The following is a 21469-nucleotide window of genomic DNA, read 5'->3' as shown; positions in this document are numbered from 1 at the left end:
GTCATTTAATTAAGTAAATTAATTTCAGTCAACACAAAATCCATTGGTATTAGTCATCTACAAGTAAATCAGTCCAAATCAGATGGATATCTTGTTTCATATATGAATTTACAGAGATTACACTAAACTATTCGAACATACTAAGATGTACAGTGGCTATAGAAAAGAATCCCCCCTTTGAAATATTCCCATTTGTTTTTCTTTTTAGCCTTAAATGAAAACACACAAACCAGTAGTTCTTCCAGCTTTACTTACTCAGTGCAGTCTATAACATCCAAGTGAAAGATGTCACCGTACAAGAAATACATTTTTGTCATCGTGTCCCTATGCTGAGGTAATGTGCTCCTGCATCAAAAATCTATAAAACGGAAAAGATGTTTTCATTCATTGGTTTGTTTAACATTGTGAAAATATTATCAGCCTGAGAAAGCAATTGAACAGAACAAGAATATCAATCACAACTTCACAGATTTCACTTGACAGTATCTGGCAAGAAGCACTATGGGCCACAATACTGCCAGATACCTTAGCAAAATTGTCATCAGGACTCTAAAATCAGGCCACAAATGGCAGTGAAGATTAATGGGGAGCTAACGAAACGGTTCAAATCTACAGTAAGACTTTCTCTCTTGAATTCATCACAACGAGCTCTCTTAGGCTGAGTTTATACTTCAGGAGACGTGGCACATGCTCCAGCGGACACTATTGCTACGCAAGCATCATACTGTTTATACTTGAATGTGTAGTTTACGTAAATCTGGAAGATTCCACCAGGTGGCAGTGCGAGATATCATCACGTTGAGAACGGGTTCGGCTTCGCTCAAACGGCGATTAAATTCCAAGGACACTTTGCTGCAGTATCTCTGAAAAGGATGGATGTTTAATGATTACATCTGTCATTTCAGCAAGCATCGCGCACAGAGAGAGTCAATCAATCCCTGGACGAAGCATCAGCTCAGCACAAGGTGAACACAAGCACACGTACACACTAGCGTCATTTTAACATCACCAAATCCCCAAACCTTCATGTCTTTGGAAGGAAACCGGAGCACACTGTGGAAAGCCACCAAGAAAACATGAAAACTCCAGGTAGGGAACACCAGGGACGCGACTCCCTACTGTGACACAGCAGCGCTACCGCTCTGCCACCACGTGTGTCATTATTATCAGTATTCATTATTTAAATGAAGTTAGTGACTTATCTGTAAAATGTAACATACGTATTTAAATGCATTTCATCATGAAAGTGATATCAAGTATAAATGTAAGGATTCTAAATGTGCAGAGCGCTGGAATATCATAACTTTAATGTGTTCTGTGTGGCGATTTGCTCCTGTCAGTTCAGGGGAAGTCCCAGAAGAACGTAGCGATTGTTCTTTCATTCATGTTTCATTCTTCAAACATCAGAGCACGCACATCGACCCTGTAGGATCTGTAAAGCGACTTGCTGTCACATGTCGATAGTAAACAGAGACTCTGACGTCACATTCTGACTTGATCACACTGCGCCCCCAACTTTCTGCTGGTCCTGAAACTCGTAGACGCGTGGCGTTAATTTCTGTGGATGTGCTCAGAGGATGCGTTGAATGAAATCTGGGAACATGTGACAGCCATGATGCATGCGCATACGCGTTCAGAGCATGAAGTATAAACTGTCCCCAAGGCTTTTCTGATACCTTAGAGCACAATCGTGTCAATCCAACGACTGAAGTGAAGGCCATGCAGCCATAAGATCACTGAAAAATGGCAAGGCACCCCAAGTAGAGCAGGTCACCCCAGAGGCAATCGAAGTTGGGGAGATGTCCTACTCCATCAGCTCCATGCTCTCTTCCAACTGGTCTGACCCACGTGCCTTTGGCATGGAAGAAAGAAAGAAAGCTCTGATTGTGCAAATCCTCAAGAAAGGAGACAATTGAGAATTTGTTCTTTATTGATTAATTGATTGATTTATTGTTCTTAAAGCTATGTGAACACCAATTTAAATGTAACTATAACCACTGATATTACATTAAGTGAATTTTCTGCTTAAATAAGACATACTTTTATATTTTATATGTATTCTTATTATTTTGGTGATGCTGATTTAAATCCTTTAATTTTCCAAACCTTGAAAATGTATTTCTTTAGGAAATGCTTTCCTTCGTTTATGTCTTTCTTTAAACTCAGCAATCTGAACTCTGATTATAACAGAAATACATTTCACGTCTTCCTATCTACTGTACATGGCACATTTCTATAAGCAGGCGGCGTTCCATTGTTCATTCCATCAGCAGCTTAATCTCCAGTCCCTGCAGGGTGGTCTGTGCAGTACTGTTACATTTGGGCTCAAATTATTATTATACGTTTTATCAAGCAGTCTGCACACAAACTAAGAACAGTATAACAGATGTGAAAGGCACTATATAATAGATAGACCAATAGCTAGATAACACTGCATTGTTACTTGACGTGATTTAATACTTTAGCGAAAGCATTTCAAACGATCCCAAGCCCGGCAGTTACAGTTTAGAATTTGGGAGTAACCATGAAACAAATTGAAAAGTGTTGAAACTTATTTTCAAGGACAATTTTACTGTTTAGAACAGAAAGTCCTGTTCCTCCTTAATTTGCTGAAAACACGGGCAACCTTGGTAACAGCTGGATGATTTGTTACAAACCACGTGGTCCACTTTTCTGGGTAACTTAGACTTTATATAACAGTGTAACTGTTCAGTTCATTTGCATTCGTGAAGAGAGACGGACGGACAGAGAACTTGTTAGTGGATTAGAGAGGAGCTGTTTTAAAGTTTCTATCAAGAAGGCTAGCAGAGTACATTACTTAGCCAACGAAGAAACCTGTGAAATACAGCGAGCAGAAGAACACGCAGGTAGGCATAATTTATGAACTTCAAATTCTTTGTTTCTTAAATGCAGACAGCCTGTATTTAGCAGTTAAGGTGTGGTCAAGCGAGAGTCAAAAGAAATTCCTCAGTCCAGTCAAGTTTGTTTTAAAAAAGGTTTAGTGAAACTTACAAGCAAACAGTTCACACGAGAAGAGACAATAAAGTTTCTTGTTAAACTTCAGTTCTCTACTTTAAGATGAGTTATTACTCTGTGCTTTACTTCACATTCAGTGCGATCTTTACGTGAGGCACTGTTTGCTCAGTAGAGCACGTTACGTTACACCCAGCTGGGCACGGTTTAAAACTGTGTGCCCTCCATGCCTTCCTTACGCCAAGGCAGACCACTAAGTCGGAGAGACTGGGAGTAGAATATTCCAGTTCAGCTAAGTGTGTGTGGGGGGGTGATAATTGAACCTCCGTGTACTATGCACTGATATGTAGGCAAACATTTAATAGAACTTAGAAAATACTTTTATCGACTTAACGTAACTGAAATGACTAGCAAATGGCTCTCACACATCTGGTCCTAATTGTTTATGCTAAGGGCAAACGTCAGTGACTTTAACGTGACCTAGCCAAGAGCCTTTAACTTTCAGGAAGATTTCAATGAAAACTTAAATGTCCTGTACATGAACAAAGCCAGTTTAAGTATGGCAAATGTAAGATGAATCACTTCAATGAACTGCCGTTTCTTGGCACAGGCACAGCTTGCTGACGGGTCTGTCCAGTGCTGTGTTTCTTTATTGATGAACACAAGTCAGGGCGGCAGAAGCTGCAGCCTGTGAATTCTTGTGATTAATTGCTGGGTATTGAGCCTCCCCTGGCATAGCAGCTAGCAGCACAGGACAGGATCAAGTTTGGACATTTGGCTCCTTTACATGGTGGTGGTTTTTATGTAAGGCTTTAATCTGTTCGGGGTGATTGACTGAGATGAGTAAGCTGCTTATTTCTTTAGACGAGTCTTCTAGAGAAAGTGTCTTGAACGTCATTGCTGATTTGTATTCCTTCATTTGTTTTTTGTCTTTCTGAGCTGTGTTCAGGTTGGCTGACCATATATTGGAATGCCTTTCTTTTGTCGTCTTTTAAGTGAAAGAACCATGCTGCTGCTTTCTTCAAGCTTAGCCGTTCTGAGTTTTAGTCTATAAGCTCTTTTACTGTTTCAGTTTTATCTTCCGCACTCGAATTTGCTGCACAGCCTTTGACTTCTGGGCCATCATTAATAAGCAAGTCCCCCTCATCAGGTCTGACTTTAACAGGACGTTTGGGCCTTGAAGCCATGATTTACTTGTGATGAAGCTTTCTGTAGTCGATCTTCTTGATGTCTTGTCTGCTGGGTTTAGTGCAGATGTGACGTACCTCCATTGCGAGGGCTGTGAGTGCCCCCTTATCTCTATAACTCTGTTAACAGCAAAGGTTTTCTAGCGAGCAGTTTGATTTACAATGTGCCTTAGTACGGTGGTGCTGTCAGTCCAAAGGTTGACTCATGCAGTGGAATTTACTGTTCATGTTTTAGCATCTTCTTTATTTTGACGTCTAGCACAGCTGCTGTTCATTCTAACCTCGGTATAGTGGCAGGTTTCAGTGGAGCTGCTCTTGACTTCCTCAGTTTGAATGAAGACTGTCTCTTTATGTTCTTTGTTGGTTAAGAGAAGGTAAGAAGCCGTGCCATATCCATCTTGAGAAGTGTCTCCAAAATGATGCATTGGTGCAGACTTTATGTGACCACACCCAGTCGGTTTAATGCACCTGCTTGTGTAATCTACAAGGAACTGCAAATTGTCATCCATGCTGGACATACGTAATTTTCACTTCTTCATCCCCTCCATATTCCTCTTTACACTTCCCTTAAAATAAGTTTAGCAGGCAGTATAACTGGTGCTAACAATCCAAGTGGATCATATACTGACCTGTCCACTAGCCTAGCAGGCTTATCTTGCAGCTTTACCAGGAACTTGAAATAAGGTTATGACTCTAATCCACCACAGGGGGGCGCCATTGGACCCTGTATTTATTTCAGCTGCGAGTCTTAGGGAGGTCTGGCTTAAAGCCCATGGAGATATGGAGAGAGCGGGACCATCACGTGAGCCTGAAGTTATTTGGTTCCTGCCAGTTTCTTCTTCACACAACTTGTGCAAAGGAGTTACTTATTCAGCGTTAAGAGCCAATGAAAATGTTCAGCAGTGTTAACAGATATTAACGTGCGTCACTAAAATGGGCCCTTTATTATTTTGGGTGTGGAGAAAAATCAATTTTCCACATTTTCTACCTGATCAGATACAAAGGAGTTACAAGGCAGGTGACTTTGTTAACTGGCAGTTCAGTTTTGCCAAGCTCAATGACAAACATGGCACACTTTCATATCTAATGTGTAAGAGGTACTCTGATGTTTAATGGGCACAGTAAAGCGTTAGGTGATGTTGGACAGCGCTCATCATCATGGCTTTGTGAAGAGACAGGTGACTTTATGGGTCAAATTGACAGGCAAAGTTGGCACATTCCCATATCTAATGAATGAAATTAAATATTTAATGGGCACCGCAGAGGGTTGGGTGGCATTGGGCTATGCTAGTTTGGAGAAAAGAAAGATGTCTTTGTTAAGTTGCAGTTGATCTTTGTGTGTACAAGTCAAGTGGCCGTCAAATGTGTCATATTCCCATATATATCTAATGAAAAGATTTCAGTGTGATGGCCCACTGGCATTATACAGGGTTGTAGGCCGTTGGCCCACTCGAATTTTCAAAGAGAGGTGAATTCCTTTGTTAAACTGCAGTTGAGTTTTGCTGTTACATGACTCAGAGTGACTGGTAAACTTGGCAATGAAACAAATTGTGATGTTTAAGGGGCACTGTAAAAGGTTAAATGGTGTCGGACCACCCTAGTTGTCCCAGTTTTGAGAAAATGCAGATGTTTTTGACGATGCAGTTGAGTTTTGCACAGACCAATGTGACTACGTGGTTCAAATTGACTGGCATATTTGTGACATTGCCATTTTTAATGACTGGGATTAACTTTGATGTTTAACTGGCACTGTAGAGAGTTGGGCAGCATTTTGCGCCCCTAATTTTCATAGCTTTGTGACAAGGTTCCTTTTTTATGTTGCAGTTGAGATTTGACTGGCCCAGCATGAGTTCATGGGTCAAATTGGCTGACAAACTTGCCATATCCAATGAATAGGTTTCACTGTGGTGCTCAGTTGCCATTGCAAAGGGTTACATGGCACTGGACCACCCTAATTTTAATAACTTTGTGACCAGATGGGTGAACTTTTTAAAATTTCAGTTCAGTTTTTCTTGGCCCGGCATGATTACATGGGTCATACTGACTGGCAGAGTTGGCACACTGCAATCTGATGAATGAGATTTATGTGATATTTAATTGGCACAGACAAAAGAAAAGAAAAGAGCTTTAGGCTTCCTGGGATAGGCTCCATCTTCTGTGTGACTGTGCTTCTGCACAGGATAAAGTGGCTTTAGAAATTAGATTGATGCATGGATAAATACGCAAATAAATAATAGAATGAAAATGTGAAGTTTAAACTCACCGCTATTTATTTGTTAATTTCATGCTGTCACTTCTTACTGTTAAGTCGCTGTCCCCCGTGACTCTGCCTGCGTAGTAGTGAAACAGGACAAACTTTAAAAATCAATAAACAAACAGGAATCGCTAGCCAAGTGGGGCGAGGTACACTCCAAAACATGACGAGAGGTAAACGGAGGCTGGCGTGGGAGTGAGGCGGGTCCCACCCGGACCCCCCCTCGTGATGTCACGCTTCCCCCTCCCCTCGGCCCACAGCCTCAGTCTCGGATTACGCTCCTGCAGAATCAACCGGAATGTTCAAGCAAATTATAGAAAATTAAAAACCTGATCTAAATCTGTTAAGAAGTTCTCTTGTGAATAGCGGGCAGACAGACGTTGGGTTATATATATTGTGAACGTAACCCGGGCACAGACAGGCAGACATGTTGTTTTTCACCCACCACACATTTATTTACAGATATATTTATAATAAAGTTCAGTGCTCACACAACCCCCAAAGTCCTGGCCAGACACAATGCCTTTCTTCAGGCCGCCTCCACACTTGCTTCTCCTGCTTAGTCCTTCTTCCACCCGACTCCAGCCTCGAATGAAGGGAGATGGCCCCTTTTATCATCACCCGGATGTGCTCCAGGTGGGATCCGACAATCTTCCACGGACACACCCCCATGTGGCGGAAGTGCCGGCTGCATCCCCGGAAGCACTCCGGGTGTCCCTGCTCCTCTTCCCCCCAGCACTTCCTGGTGTGGCAGAAGCGCTGAGGTCCAGGGTTCCCAAGGCATTGGGGCACCCCCTGGCGGTGACCACGGGCCCCTACAGGGTTGAGCTTCCATGCCCTCAACCCGTGGGCCCCAAAGCAACCAGGGTGGCGGCCCCCACGTGATACAAGATGGGCACGTGCCCTCTTCCGGTCCCTCATGGCGTCCCAGCCGGGTCGTCGCCCCTGGCATCCGTGACGATATATATATTGTGATAAAGGCGCTATATAGCACCCGACCCGGCACAGAATACGCAGAGGCACATGTACAAATCACACAGGCTTTTATTTTTCTTCACCCGTGGGCACACGTCTTCCCCGTGTCCCACAGGCCTAACACAGTCCCAAAAGCACTTAAACACAAAAGCAACAACTCTCCGCCTTGCACCACCACTCCTCTCAGGTAACCTCGTCCTCTTCCTCCTGATTCTGGCCCTTCAGTGGTGGAGGCTGGCCCGTTTTACAGCCCACCCGGAAGTGATACAGGTGCTTGACCACCTGGTCCCAATTGCATGTCCGGGTGGGGCTGATGACTCGTCCAGCCGGGTTCACGAGTCTCTGCAGCACCCCCTAGCTCCCACCCAGGCCACCCCAGCTCCCTCCCAGGTTGTGGAGGACTCCATGTCTCATGGAGCCATGCGGAAGACTGGGACCCGGCTGTCCAACGAACATTGGCCATATATATATATATATATATATATATATATATATATAGAGAGAGAGAGAGACGGAGTGTATGTTGTCATTGTATAATTCATTTTATTGTGTTGGTTTTATTTTGTTTATTGTGTTTTTGCCCTTTGTTGCCACTGTAAGGTGAAAAGTATGACATGCAATCGCTCTCAAAAATAACTCCGTCTTTCTACCTTTGTGGCACACGCCTAGTAACAAAAATCGATTGGATTGTCTCTTTCTCGATAGCGAATGCCTTGAGCATCAATGATGTATTTTTGACAGTTCACGCCTGAGAATTGTACTCGTAATTCTGATAAGCAAGCGTAAATTTCAGAAGCTCAAGCATAAATATCACCTGTGAAATGTAAATTTGACTTAAATTATTACAGATATTTTTGACAGCAATCTTACTCCATATTCTGTAGCAACTGACTTTAAACAGTCATCAACATAGAAATTGTGAAACGCAGTGTTAACTGCTTCTTCAGAAGTTGTGCTTCTAGCGTCCTCTACTGTGCTTCATAAAACATAAGAAGCACAACTGGGTTTGCAGGTAGCACCAAAAAGATGTCCTGTCATTTTGTATTCCTAAAGTCCATCATTCAGATAACCTTCAGGCCACCACAGAAAACGAAGAAGATCAGTATCTTCACGTGGAACTTTACTTGGTATCTGCCATGAGTACAGATGGCTGCTCTAGTGAGAGTGTTAGTTAGGTCATTGAGTGAGAAGACACGTAGGTGGCTGGACCTTCTTTGGATGATATACTCCATGATGAGAGATGTATCACACTCTTTCCTCTCTGAGTGACAACTCTTCTGTAGGTACCCTAATAGCATATCCCTCCTCTAAAATGTCTTTCATGAAAATGTTGTGATCCTTGTGGAATGTTGGGTTCTTTTAAGTTTTCTCTTGACTGCAATAGCACGCTGTGCTGTCATTTTAAGTGTCTCGTCTTTAAAGAGCAGATTTAAGCACTTGTGTCCATCCACTAACTTTGCTGACTCTGATGCTATGCACATGAACTTAATGTCCTCCTGTATAATTTCCAGTTCCTGTTCACAGCTGCATTCTGGAAGGTCTGTATTGTACTGCTGAAGTAACATTTGTTCTATTTCCATTATCGACACATGAGTGTCTTGATAACTTTACAGTCTTTCATTGTTTGTCCCCTTTATTAGGCCACTAACAACCCATCCAAGAGCCATCTTCACAGCGTAAGGACCCTCACCTTTACTGTGTATGATTCACGTTTATCTGGGGTAGATGCACATCTTTGAGGTGTGACCATCTGGTGATATCCTCTTGCATTGGGATGTTCTCCCTTTTCACTGGTATAAGTTCAGTGTGGAAACATCTGGCTCTTAAATAAATGTATTTTCTTCCTCCTCACAAACTTATAACTCTGATAGCACAGAACATTTTACTGTTTTCTCTCTATTGACTTTATCTTTCCTTAGTGCTGATGTGGACTTAAGCTTTTCTTCCAGGGAGATTTCACTGCTCTTGCAAGTTTCCTGTGCAGAATGTAGCTGTACTGCCAGAGTCCATCAGAGCATAAGTTTCTACACATCTTTCACTCTTTTTAGACTTCATTTTCATTGGAACCCCAACTAGGACACACACTTTAACGGGTCCTGTAGCAGTGCACGTCCCTAATGATTCCACAGAGACATACAAATAAGAAATATTCGTCTTTTCTGACTTTGTGTGCTCTTTTTAGTGGCTGTGGCTATTGTTGGTACCCATTTCTTTATTCACATTCAGAGTGTCTGGGTGTGACTGACAGCATATTTGACCTTTAATCTTTTCTGCACAGTCTTTACCAAGATGTCCTTCTTTAAGGTACTTAAAGCATAAGCCTTTAGATTTCATAACGTCAGTTCTGTTTCTAGTTTCTGGAACTTTCTGCATTCAACAAGAGTTTGACTTTTATTTCAAAACAGACCAGGCTTACCGAGTGTTGAAACTGTTTAGTCTCTGACCTCACTCCATCTTGCTTGTCTTACAGCTCCAGTGCCTCCTGTTAGAGCAGAAAGGAGAGTCAACCTTGTTAAGATGCTGATTATCTTCAGTGTTCTCCTAGTGGCCGGCCTCATATCCCTTTCTGTTTGCAGTAAGTATCCTCTGTACTGATGTGGCATTGAAAAGTGAAGGAAATGTGAATGCTTTGTGTATTTCTTATATACGCAGTCATTGGCCCCTTTATTAGGAGGACTTGCTCATTACCTCAAAACATCTGATCATGCGGCTGTAATTCAGTGTACATAGTGGGGTCATCTGAAGGAATAAGAGGCTCAAATGAAGAAGAATTTCTGTGGTGCCAACCCGGCCATCCCTGTGTACTTCAAAGTCCAAACAGAAACAAACTCTCGATGGCCTAAAAGGAAACAAAACTACTGCCAGAGTAATAAAGAGACTGGCATTAACCAGCTTTCTTATCTGCCATCTGAAAGTCACAGAGCTCCTTACCTCTGGATAGACGTGACACTTCCTTCTAGATTGTCAAATTCTTAAAGCCCAGGGACAGGAAGGGGCGGAGTCAGTTGGGCTCACTGGGCGTTTTCTCTGCAATTTGGTGAAATAAATGGACAAGACAGTTAGCCACAGCGCCCCCTCCTGGCCGGGTGGTATCAGATACTTGGGAAAAACTTGGAGGGTGGGCCTCTGACGATCATGCACGACAATAGCAATTGTGACCTTATGGAAAGCTGAATGGGAATATAAACCTGAACGAGCTACTTAAACACAGCAATGAGATTTATTAAAGCCATTTCTTGTTACAAGTCCAAATACCACAAAGACTTGTTAGAACTCCAGCAGAGGGTCATATGTAGGCAGTTTAGAGAACTGACTACATAAAATGAGAGAAAAACAAACCAACTACAAAACTCAGGTTAATGAAAGAAGAAAAACCAAAAAAGAATCCCAAACTAACATCAGAGTAGTGAAGTTCAGAGGATGGCTGTCTCAGGGGTTAATAGTACACCACGCTGGAGGAAATGTCTCCTTAGAGCTTCTTCGCTTCTGTCCCCTGCCCACCCATCAAGTGACCACTGCATTATATTAACAGGCAGGAGCGTCTGGAGGAACATTGTGATGTCTGCTAATTTGAAATGTTTCACCTTTTTGTTCTGTGGCTTATTATGGAATTTTAATGTGCTGATTTCATTTGGCTGTGATGCCATGTTGTTTCTCACTGAGTGCCAACGTGTTGTGGTTTTGTTGCCTAATCATGTCATTCTGTTGGTTGAGCAGTGACACAATGACATTTAAGTAGACTTCATCTACTGACTTTTAAATAAAATATTTACAGGTTTCTTTGCCTAAGATAAAAAAACACATACAATGTACAAAAAATGTTCCCGTCTGACATTCCTACCAACATGCTCTCTCCCAGCTATCAACCAAATCACATCCTCATCTTCTTCATGGGACTGCTGTTTATTCGGTCCTCTGCCTTCTTGAGTCTTCCCAGGCTTTGTGCATGAAGTTCAGACCTTCGTGAAACTTGTGCAATGCAGAGCCTGCATCTCTGTGTGACAGGTCACTTGTCAATCAGACATCCAGCCCCTCCCATCTTCAGGGCACTTAGCTAGCTGTTACAATGCTGTGTTACTGCTGTGAGATAATCCCAGTTTAATATCTGAGACTACTCTTATATGAGACATACTGGGTTTACTTCTGGGACGCTATGCTGTGGTCCTGTGTTACTCTGTGGCGTCATCACATTGTATAAGAAATCTCTTTATATTTAACACTAGACATTAAGCCTGTTACAATAACAGGCGCTAGAACAGTAGTGCATAAACATTAGTAGGAACAGTCGATATTAAATGGCAAGGGACCCTGACCTCATTCTGTTTCTTGTCTTAATTTTTTCTTTGTCAAAAATATTTTTGCAAGAAGCCTAAAGTATAATAATAATAAAAATAAAATAGAAACATATACAACAACACAGTAAGTATAATTAATATTGTCTTAGTGTAAAACTTTGTAACAATCTGTAAGACACAATATCTGAAGAAGATATTTAGGTAAAATTTTCTATTTTTTATTATTTTTCTATACAATTTCATTATAGACCACATTTCTTGAAAATATTCTGTCTGAGTTTGGCAACAGTTTGCCTTGTTCAGGAATCTCTACAACCTTGACAACAACATCTGGAAAACTTCTAACTCTTGATAATGCAACATATAACTGACCGTGGCTGAATACTGGCTCTGGCAAGTAAATGCCAACTATTTCTAAGGTTTGCTCTTCTGAGTCTTTCTCTTTTAGCGTTTTTCTGATGGTCATTTTCTTTTTTCTTCAATCGATCTATTTGCTCATATTTTTCTTTGTCTTTCAGCCTTTCTTTTGTTGATGTTTACTTGTTGAGCTGACCGTTCTTCCAGGAGATGTTGCTTATATAGGATTTGATTGTCTGTCTCTTTTGTTCTATTTGACGTGTCCTTTTCTTTTGGGTGGCATGTTGTTAGTAGGTACGTCCGTAATATTTTCTCTTACAGTAATACTGGCTTGTATGTGGCTGTAATATGCATCACTGTATTGTGTGTCTTTAATTTTCTCTCGCAGTAATACTGGTTTGTAATTTTCCATAAAATGCCTGTAATTTTCTCTGACAGTAATACTGGCTTTGATGTCCGTAATATGACTTTCATTTTCTGTCACAACATTGGGCAATCAGCAGAGTGTCCCCAGCAACTGATGTAATGTGTGGCACGTAACTGATAATCGTGCCCGTGGCGTCTCCCCAGCAAGTATTTTAATCTGTGTTGGCGTGCAGCTGATTATTGTATGTGTGGTGTCTCCCCAGCAACGGATTTTATGTGCGCGCGACTACCCAATCAGCACTCTCCCCAGCAATGGTGTCCTTTATTTCTTATCATGCGGCCGTGGCAAGGCCATTCACTGTGTGCCCAGCTTCCAGTGTGTGTGCGTCCACAGTGCCGTGCGCATGGGTGGGATACGGTGTGATGTGTGGCGCGGCCTGCGCATGCACACTTCACCAGAAGACACACACACACGGACACCTGGACGCACACAGGGTTTTTATTAAAGAGGATTAGTTCACACGCAAGTGCTTTTAGAATTGATTATACTTTTATTTGTTTCCAAGGGGAAATGAACATTTACAGAAGCTCAGGAAATTCTAAACATAAAAATAAAAACAATCAACAGCGCCTGTTTCCCCCTTCTTTGCTTATTTAAATATTTGTCTGCCAGTTATCTGTCTATGTCGTCTCCTGACTCCATTCCCTCTCTTTAAACTGCTGTTGTCTGGTGTCCACATCACAGCCTCCTCCAGCCTAAGTTATGTTTAACTTCTAAAGACCTGAGGAGTTTAGGAGACGAGTGCATTTGTTGTCTTGTTTTATGTATTTATCATGTAATGTGCCCTAAATTATCATTTACTGTTATGAAGAAACAATAACAACAATAAACGTTACACAAAATACTCAACTGTCATCTCAATAGACGTCACTAATGACAATGAAGAGAAAGTGCAGGAACATAAGAAACGTGACAAACGAGAGGAGACCCTTCAGTCCATCAGGCCCGTGTGTTTAGCTAATAACTAAGCTATCCCGACATCTCCTCCTGATTCTTCTTTAAGGTTGTTGAGGTTTCTTCTCCAATTTCATGTCTCAGTAGTTTGTTTCAGAGTCCCACAACTTTGTGTAATGAAGAACTTCCTGGCTTCATTTTTAAAGGCACTTCCTCTTAATTTCCCCGATGTCCTCGAGTTCGTGATTCACCCTAAGCTGAAAGAATTCTGCTGGCTCTACTTTATTAATGCCTTTGAGAATTTTATACCCCCAGATGAGGTCCCCACATGATGTCCTCTTCTAAACAGGTTTAATTCTCTGAGTCTGTCACAGTAAGACATGTCCTGCAGTCCCATGATGCACCTGGGTGCTCTCCTCTGCACAGCTTCAAGTGCTGCTGTGTCTTTCTTGTACTGCATTGAGCAGAACTGCACACGGTACTCAGATGAGGTCTTACTAATGTATTATATAGTTTGAGCATACTGTCCATTGTCTTTAACGGTTATTTGTTGTTATAACTGCTGCACATTGGTCAGTCACTGAAAATGTTGTGTCACCGAAAACCCCTAAATCCTATTCAGAGGTCTCTTCCTGTAGCTCACTGTCTCCCATCTTGTATTCATACCTGATGTTCCTTTGACCCACGTGCCGCACTTTGCACTTTTCTACATTAAACCGCATGTTCCAAGTGTTCTCCCAGTTCTCAAGGTTGTCCAGGTCTTTTTATTTTTACTGCTTCCTCAGTGTCTGCTGTTCCTCCATATTTATACCAGAATCAATCAGATAAAGTAATGAGGGTCCAAGGACAGACCCTTGAGAGACTCCAGTGTTGATTTTGCTTCATGTGGAGCTGTCTGCTCTTATTTTCCTCACTCACTAAACTAGAAGTAGTCGTCGTAATACATTGTAGGACCTCAGACTTGTCATAATAGAGACTTTGCTCAGTAACTTTAAAGTCCTTTTTCTTCTCAGTAAAACTCCTCATACTTCATCTTCTCTGCTCACTCTGACTCATTATTTCCATAATAATTAAAGGAACATAAGGATTCAGTCGTTCTTCTTCATTTCCCCCTTCATATTACATCGGCCCTGTAGCCTTGGCGTGCCCTGAGCTCATTCAAGACTGACGGCTCCTCTCCGGTGAGTTAGAGCTGCTGGATGCACTTATGTAATCAGCTAGTGGTGTGCGCTAACAACGTTTTAGCAACTCTCAGCATCGGAGTGACAACCTGAAGATAAAAGTTACCAAGATTGTCACGAGGTGAGGACCACGGTGGTGCAAATTAATAAAACAACAAAAACAGTCTGGTTAGCTCGGTGTGTCGTACTGTGGTGGAGCGGCTGTTAATGAGGTGGTCACTGAATCCTGCATTCATGGGCAGAGCGCCTGGTCTGGCTGATTGCCTCGTTGGCACTCTGGGACACTTAATTAAGCACTGTGCCCACCGATATTTAAAAGGAAAGGCTGAGCAGTACTGGTGGGAGGTTGGAGGATAAGGAGAGTGAACGTCAAGTAAAGATCGGCAGTGCAAGAAAGTACAGAGGAGGTGGGGAGGCAGGGAGGTCGGACCACTGCAGTGGAGCTAAGGTGCTGGTGCCGTGAGGGGTCTCCCTGCTGAACTTTAGTGTAAGAGCGGGGACTTGGATTGTCCCTTCAGGGGTCCAGGTAGCACAATACAGCATATGTGAAGACGGGGTCCGGATGGTGTGTCTCGGCCGAAGCTGGAGAGGGCAGGTGGGACGAGAGTCAGCTGATGGGGGGCTGAGAGTGGTGTGCTTATCTTGTCGACAAGACTAACCTGATGCCTTGAATCATTTCAACGAGGGACTTTAAAGTATTGATTGTCTGTTTTTAACCTCCACAATTGCACGGCCTTTTTATGGACTATTTATTGACTTCTTTCTTACTGCATTGCACTTGTCATACATGTGTGTTTGGGGGTCACCTTCTGGGCTCATCTGAGGTAAGCACTACCACCCTGGGACACCAGGGGGCGTGATTACTAACACTTGTATCTCTCTTATCACCCAGAGGTCAGAGAGGATGCCCACTGAGGGTAACTGGCCATGCCTTTTGGAGTCCTTGAACTGTAAAAGTGAGGCACTCCCAAGAGGTGGCATCTCCTTCAGGTGATAAGTGCACTGCCTTATGGAGCTCTGATCCTGTTGAAAGACCTCACTCCAGGCACTATGACTGGGAAGCCAAGGGCTAAAACTGTAGCATTTGTTAACCTCATGCTGTCAAGCCCATCATTTTCCTCCTAATCATAAAATACCTCTTGCTCTTCCCCTGTTTGGAAGGCATTGAGTAGATGTGCCCATTCATGGTGGCCACCAGTGTCGGGCAGCAGTGTGCTCAGAAATCAGCAGGTACAAATCAACGTCATCCAGAGGACACATTGGGACTTCAGTTGGGACGGTCCCTGTCAACATCCAAGGTGTTGGGCTTCTGCTGCCTCAAGTCATGCTTTGGCTTCTGCCAGGTCTGCCTGTGGTGAATTTGTAACTGGTTTAACTGGTCTGGCAGCTGTTGGACTAATTGTGCCAGGCTGGAAGATTTCTGATATCATAAGGCACAAAATCCTTCTGACTACACAACTTGTCATCAGACTCAGGAACAACAGGACTCAGACTAAATGTTGGGGGGCCAATCATGTCACCCTGTTTAGTTTAAATTAAAAAAATGAAAACGATAGGCTTGGGTGGCATGGTGTCGCAGTGGTAGCGCTGCTGATTCACAGTTAGGAGACCGGGATCACTTCCCGGGTCCTTCCTGTGTGGAGTTTGCATGTTCTCCCTGTGTCTGCACAGTCACAGTCCAAAGACATGCAGGTTAGGTGGATTGGTGATTGTCAATTGGCCTTGGTGTTTGTGTGTGCCCTGTGGTGGGTTGGCACCCTGCCTGGGATTGGTTCCTGCCTTGTGCCCTGGGATTGGCTCCAGCAGACCCCTGTGTTTGGATTCAGCAGGTTGGAAAATGGATGGATGGAAAACGATAGGCTTACCTCAGATAAGACCAGAAGGTGACATGAGTGACACACTTTATTATTTTGTTTTTGCAGTTTGACTTTCAAAACCAGTTGTCTTTCACTTGGCACTGTGCCATTCTGGGTTACAACCTACTAGGGGGTCATATGGACTGTTTGAGGTCAGGTAAGGGTCTCGGATGTTGAGACTTGACACAAATAACAAATTAAGATTAAAGTCTATCTCAGCTTCTTCATACCCTTTGACGTTGATTAAAATAAAAAAGATGAAAAACAGAACTGCTGTTACACACTAAAACTAGTAAAGCACAATCTTCATCTGTTATTACAAACTGTGATGGAGTAAAATGAGCAGGAAACATGGAAAGGGATTCTTTATTAGTGCAAAACTGAGAGTACTCTTAACTCAAGTCTAAAAGATATATTATTTTATATTACTGATTGTATCACATGATTTGTTTTCCTCAGATTTCATAAAATTAAATCACAATGAGCAAGAGTTGCAGGAGTTAAGAAGTGCAAATTACATTCTGACCAGCAACAACACTGAACTACAAGAAAGCCGAGATATCCTGCAGTCTCAGTACGAAACTCTGAATGAGAAACTTGATGAACTGACCAAGGAGTTCAGTAATCTGAAGGAATTCTACTGCGATGCTACAAACACGTCTCCCGGTGAGTGCTTTGCTGCACGGTTAGTAGACTGTGGGCTCCTTGCTCATTCAATCCCTCATTTTCGTTTGCTCTTTTGTTTCCTTTTCCACAGATAATACTTGTTCTTTATGTAAACCGGGTGGAATCTTCTTCAATTCCAAGTGTTACTTCATTTCCACTTATGAACAGACCTGGAAGCAGAGCCGTGATTGGTGCATGACAAGAGGTGGACGACTAGTGAATATAGAAAGTTTAGAGGAGCGGGTATGTCATTTACACAGGTGGATTTAAAATGACTGTCTTCAAACTGTATAGTGTAAGTTAAACTGTCAGGACAAGAGCACTAAAATAAAACGCTTTGAAAGAACAATCCCAGAAGACCTAAGCTGAAGTGCAGTCAGCTCAGTATGTTATTAAAGCAGATTCCTCCAATAGATCTGGAGAGTCTGTCAAATCATTTCAAATGCTCAGAGCGACTGCCATTTTAATCAAAGTCTCAGTGACCCTTTGTTTAGTGCTGACTGTGTGAGAAAGTAAAGGTTCTCTCAGAGGACTCTTGACGTCTTTGTTCATTCGCTACAACTGATGTCATCAGACGTGCTGTGAATCCTAGATTGCTGTTTCTTCTTACTTGGTTCCAGGAGCTCTTAAGAGTTGCCATTTCTACATTACGTTTACATGCATTTCTGGTTTTTAGATGGACATCTGGGAAATACATAATGGACAAAAGGTTGCTGGTGATGAGTTAGTCAATTAGTATATAAAACCATTTAAGATTTGCTCATCAATATTTCATGTAAATCACCAGGTGACCATTGCTTCGCTCCAAATTAAACACAGAATGCCACTGAACTGCCCTTCTGAGGTGACAGGCCCCTGTTAAGACCCAAATCAGTACAAATGTCTGCAGATTCTATCATTGGTTGATTTCCATTGGGGCTGGGGTTTTGTGAGATTTCCCCCAGGGATGTTGTATTTAGTATCCAGTATCTCTGTTAGCACACTGACACATTATTTGTGTTGGACATCACTGCCATCTGCTCAAGTGACACAAGAGGTGACACAATAGCTCAGTTTATGATAAAAGCAGGTGAGACACTGAGAGTTTAGTCTGTTTGTTACATTTATAAGTGAGACTCAGGCCAGTTTATACTAAAGAAAAAAAGGAGGTAAAATGTGTTTTATTGATTATGACAAAGAGAAGACAATTCAATACAATAAAGACACATGCAAGTTCAACTGTACATCAACTTCTTCATTTCATGTTTTATTATCAGGACTTTATCAAAAGTAAAGCTCCAAGTTATTTTTGGATTGGCGGATACGACATCAGTAAAGAAAACAACTCTACCATGATGGGCGCTGAACCTGTGAAATCCAAGAGGTAAGAAGACTCCTTTTAGTCGAGACGCATCACTTTGACTGAATGAGCTCCAAAACCGTATTAGGCAGGAGCAGAAAGGGGGTTACCTACAGGTGACACTTTACTGTCATTAGAGGAGACAAACACACTGTCTGCTGTCTTATTTAATAACATAAAACAGTTGAGCGGACATCACAATAATTTGTGCCTTTCTGACATTATTGAACCACACACTATTTTTGTTTAAATATTACATAAATATGGCCGGTGACTGCTGACTTCACGTTTACCGACTCCTTTCCCTAATCCTGCCAGTACTGCTGGCCTTACACATGTAGTCATGAATGTCGTTTCTCAGAGCTCTGAAGACAATAATGAAATATGTTACAAATGACAAACGCTGTGCAGTGCAGTAAACCAAACTACAAGTAAATAAGTGAGAATGTCATTTCTGAACTTAAACACCCACTGAGGTGCCACGAGGCCACAGGGTGCCACAAGGACAGTGAGGAGCTGAAGCGCCAGAGGTAGGAGTGTGAATGGACACAAAGTGGATTACTGCAGGTGTGATAGCTGACATATAATAGGCAGATTATGGGATGTTGTTGGTCATAAAGAGTCCACTCATCCACACAACTCTATTCCTGCCTGCAGTATCCAACTGAGGGAGTTGCACACCATCCAGACAGGAAAGAGCCCAAAATCTGCCCAAAAGCCAGGCTGGCACAGGGTAGCCAAAGTCTAAAATGTGCGGGTACCATATGCTTGGACAGAGCTTCATCACGCTGCCCCAAATTAATCTTTATTTCTTATTAATGGTGTGAGTACAATATGATGACTTGTCAAGTTTTAGTTCATGTTATTATCATGTGCACTCTTCACAATCCACGTATCCCATAGAGCAGTGAGAACAGTTCAATACCAAGAAGTGACGAGGAGTCCAACACAAGTCATGAAATGTGACAGCAGATGAACGATAACAGACACAGGTGGGCTGTCATCAGCATGTGTCTGTCACGTGTAGTGATGGCGTTTCATCTGCTAGTAACAGAAGGCTTCACTCTCATGTCCTCATAGATGTAGTTATGCAGGTTTGGTTCTTTCTTTTGGGTGGCACACTGGTAGCACTGCCACACTGCTGTAAGATGACAAGGGTACCCGGTCCTCCCTTGTTTGAGTTCACATGTTCTCTCCATGTCTGTGTGGGTTTCCTCCTGGTGCTCCACAAACACACACATTCAGTGGATTGGCGATGCTAAATTGGCCCTGGAGTGTGTCTCTCTGCCTGTGATGGACTGGCTCCCTGTTCAGGGATTGTTCCTGCCTTGGGCGCCTGTTCAGGATGAAGTGGGTTTAGACAATGGAGGGACCACTGGTTCTTTTAGGTGATGTGTTCAAATGTCTTCATTTATAAACTGAATTGTCAGCAAATGTTAAATTGTTAAATGGTATTTGGATGTATTAGTTTAGGTCAGATGTTGAGCTGTAGTGTCTAATGAGCTCTTAAATGAGGTCATCATCAGGTTAAAGGTCACAAGAGACACCGCAGCACTGATGGCCACACACAGAAGAGCAGTTGGCACTCTGTAATAAAGGCTAACGAGGCCATGAGGCTTTAGTAGAATAGAAAAGGCAAGTCTTCAGAATCATCAGAGGCCTGATAAAGTGAACTAGTGAGTCGTGTGTCTGAGAACGGCTACTGCAGATTAGCAGAAGTGTATTCAGGCAGAAAGCAGGAAGCAATGGCAGCATTTCTAGACGTCAGCCTCAAAGTCACGTCAATCAACACGGAAAAAACGGTCAAGTTACACAAATCACAATGAAGGCTTTGACGTATTCATTCATTTTACAAAGATTAAGTGGTTTTTGAACCCAGCATTACTAATTTTATGTAATGGAATATCTAAGAAACCATCAAAAGTGTGCCTGCTAATGTTCAGAGAGCTCTGTGCTAATATACAGTACCTTATATATATCTTTAAAAGTAGAGTTGTGTCATTTGAATCAGAATATACAAATGAAGAGTTTGTCAGCTGAGATAGAATCTTCAACAATGACGACCCTGACTCAGGGTGTGGTGGGTGTGGGGGGTCATCGTCCAGTATGGTTTCTATTATGAGTGTCCTTTATAACTTAGTTTAATTCACCCACCATGGCTAAGTGAGGCCCAGCCTGCCTGTGTACAGTGAGTATTGAATTTCAGTTTATTAGCCACACTGCTGACTTACAATCCTCTGGTGGCCTTTCATCTGTTTAATGTCTGAAGTCAGGTGATGTTTGTGAGCCTACGAGGTCAGTGAGGTCAGGAGAAAGACTGACAGCTCCTCTTGTGTTTCAGACCCAGCGATGTCTACAAAGGAGAATGTATCCTGATAGACCTGCAAATATCAAGGTGTATAACCACAGATGTGGAGATTCTCATCAATGGATCTGTGAGTCCGCTGCATTTCCTCTTCATGTTTAAACTGCTATCAAGAGTTCCAGTCACCTGCCAGAGCCGCTGTCTTCAGAAATCGTAAGGATCACTTCATCAGTAAATCATAGAGCTGCTAGTCTGACCCGAGTCCAGACGGTCACGTCACTTTGTCATGTAGGTGACAGAGGTAGTGAGGGACAACATACTCTACATACAGGACTGGGGGGAAATGAATGTTGCCATCTTATTGTAATCTCAGTGTTGGTCTGTGACTTCTTCTCAGTTCTGACTAAATAGACCCCCGGACCCTGAACTGCACATGGTGGTTATAGATAACTGATGAAATGATAAAGCTTCATTTACATATGAGAAGAAATGCACAGTTCTGATTTTATAAAACAATTTTATATTTGTGTAACAAGCAACACATTCAAGTCCTTTCAGCATTTAGTAAAATGAAGATACGTCACCAACCTGTGTGTGTCTTGAGTGATGTGATAAAGTATTTACCCCCTTCCTAGTGTGTTCTGTTTTTACATATTTTACATAATGCATGGCCTCTGACCTTTAGAAATATGAAATATTAAAAAAAGGAGACCTGAGGAAAGACACAATATAGTTTTTAAATCACTGCTTTCTTTATTCA

At 42.3% G+C, this 21469-nt stretch overlaps 1 protein-coding gene across 1 annotated transcript; it reads left to right on the top strand.

Moving 5' to 3' along the window:
- Window positions 1-2743: 2743 nt before the first annotated feature.
- Window positions 2744-20926, top strand: LOC120522027 (low affinity immunoglobulin epsilon Fc receptor-like). Its single transcript, XM_039743253.1, has 6 exons — window positions 2744-2867; window positions 9860-9964; window positions 16859-17065; window positions 17157-17308; window positions 18322-18428; window positions 20746-20926. Exons 2-6 carry the CDS (start codon window positions 9907-9909, stop codon window positions 20924-20926), a joined length of 705 nt encoding a protein of 234 aa, XP_039599187.1. The 5' UTR covers window positions 2744-2867; window positions 9860-9906.
- Window positions 20927-21469: the final 543 nt, after the last annotated feature.

Source organism: Polypterus senegalus, unplaced genomic scaffold (genome assembly GCF_016835505.1).
Source record: "Polypterus senegalus isolate Bchr_013 unplaced genomic scaffold, ASM1683550v1 scaffold_3384, whole genome shotgun sequence".
Classification (NCBI taxonomy): Eukaryota; Metazoa; Chordata; class Cladistia; order Polypteriformes; family Polypteridae; genus Polypterus; species Polypterus senegalus.
This window is presented reverse-complemented; position numbering and strand designations above follow the sequence as displayed.

Coding starts and splice junctions, on each gene's coding strand:
- LOC120522027 (XM_039743253.1), top strand. CDS start 9,907: ATGCTGATTATCTTCAGTGTTCTCCTAGTGGCCGGCCTCATATCCCTT. Junction 17,309..18,321: donor TAGAAAGTTTAGAGGAGCGG/GTATGTCATTTA, acceptor TTTTATTATCAG/GACTTTATCAAAAGTAAAGC. Junction 18,429..20,745: donor GAACCTGTGAAATCCAAGAG/GTAAGAAGACTC, acceptor CTTGTGTTTCAG/ACCCAGCGATGTCTACAAAG.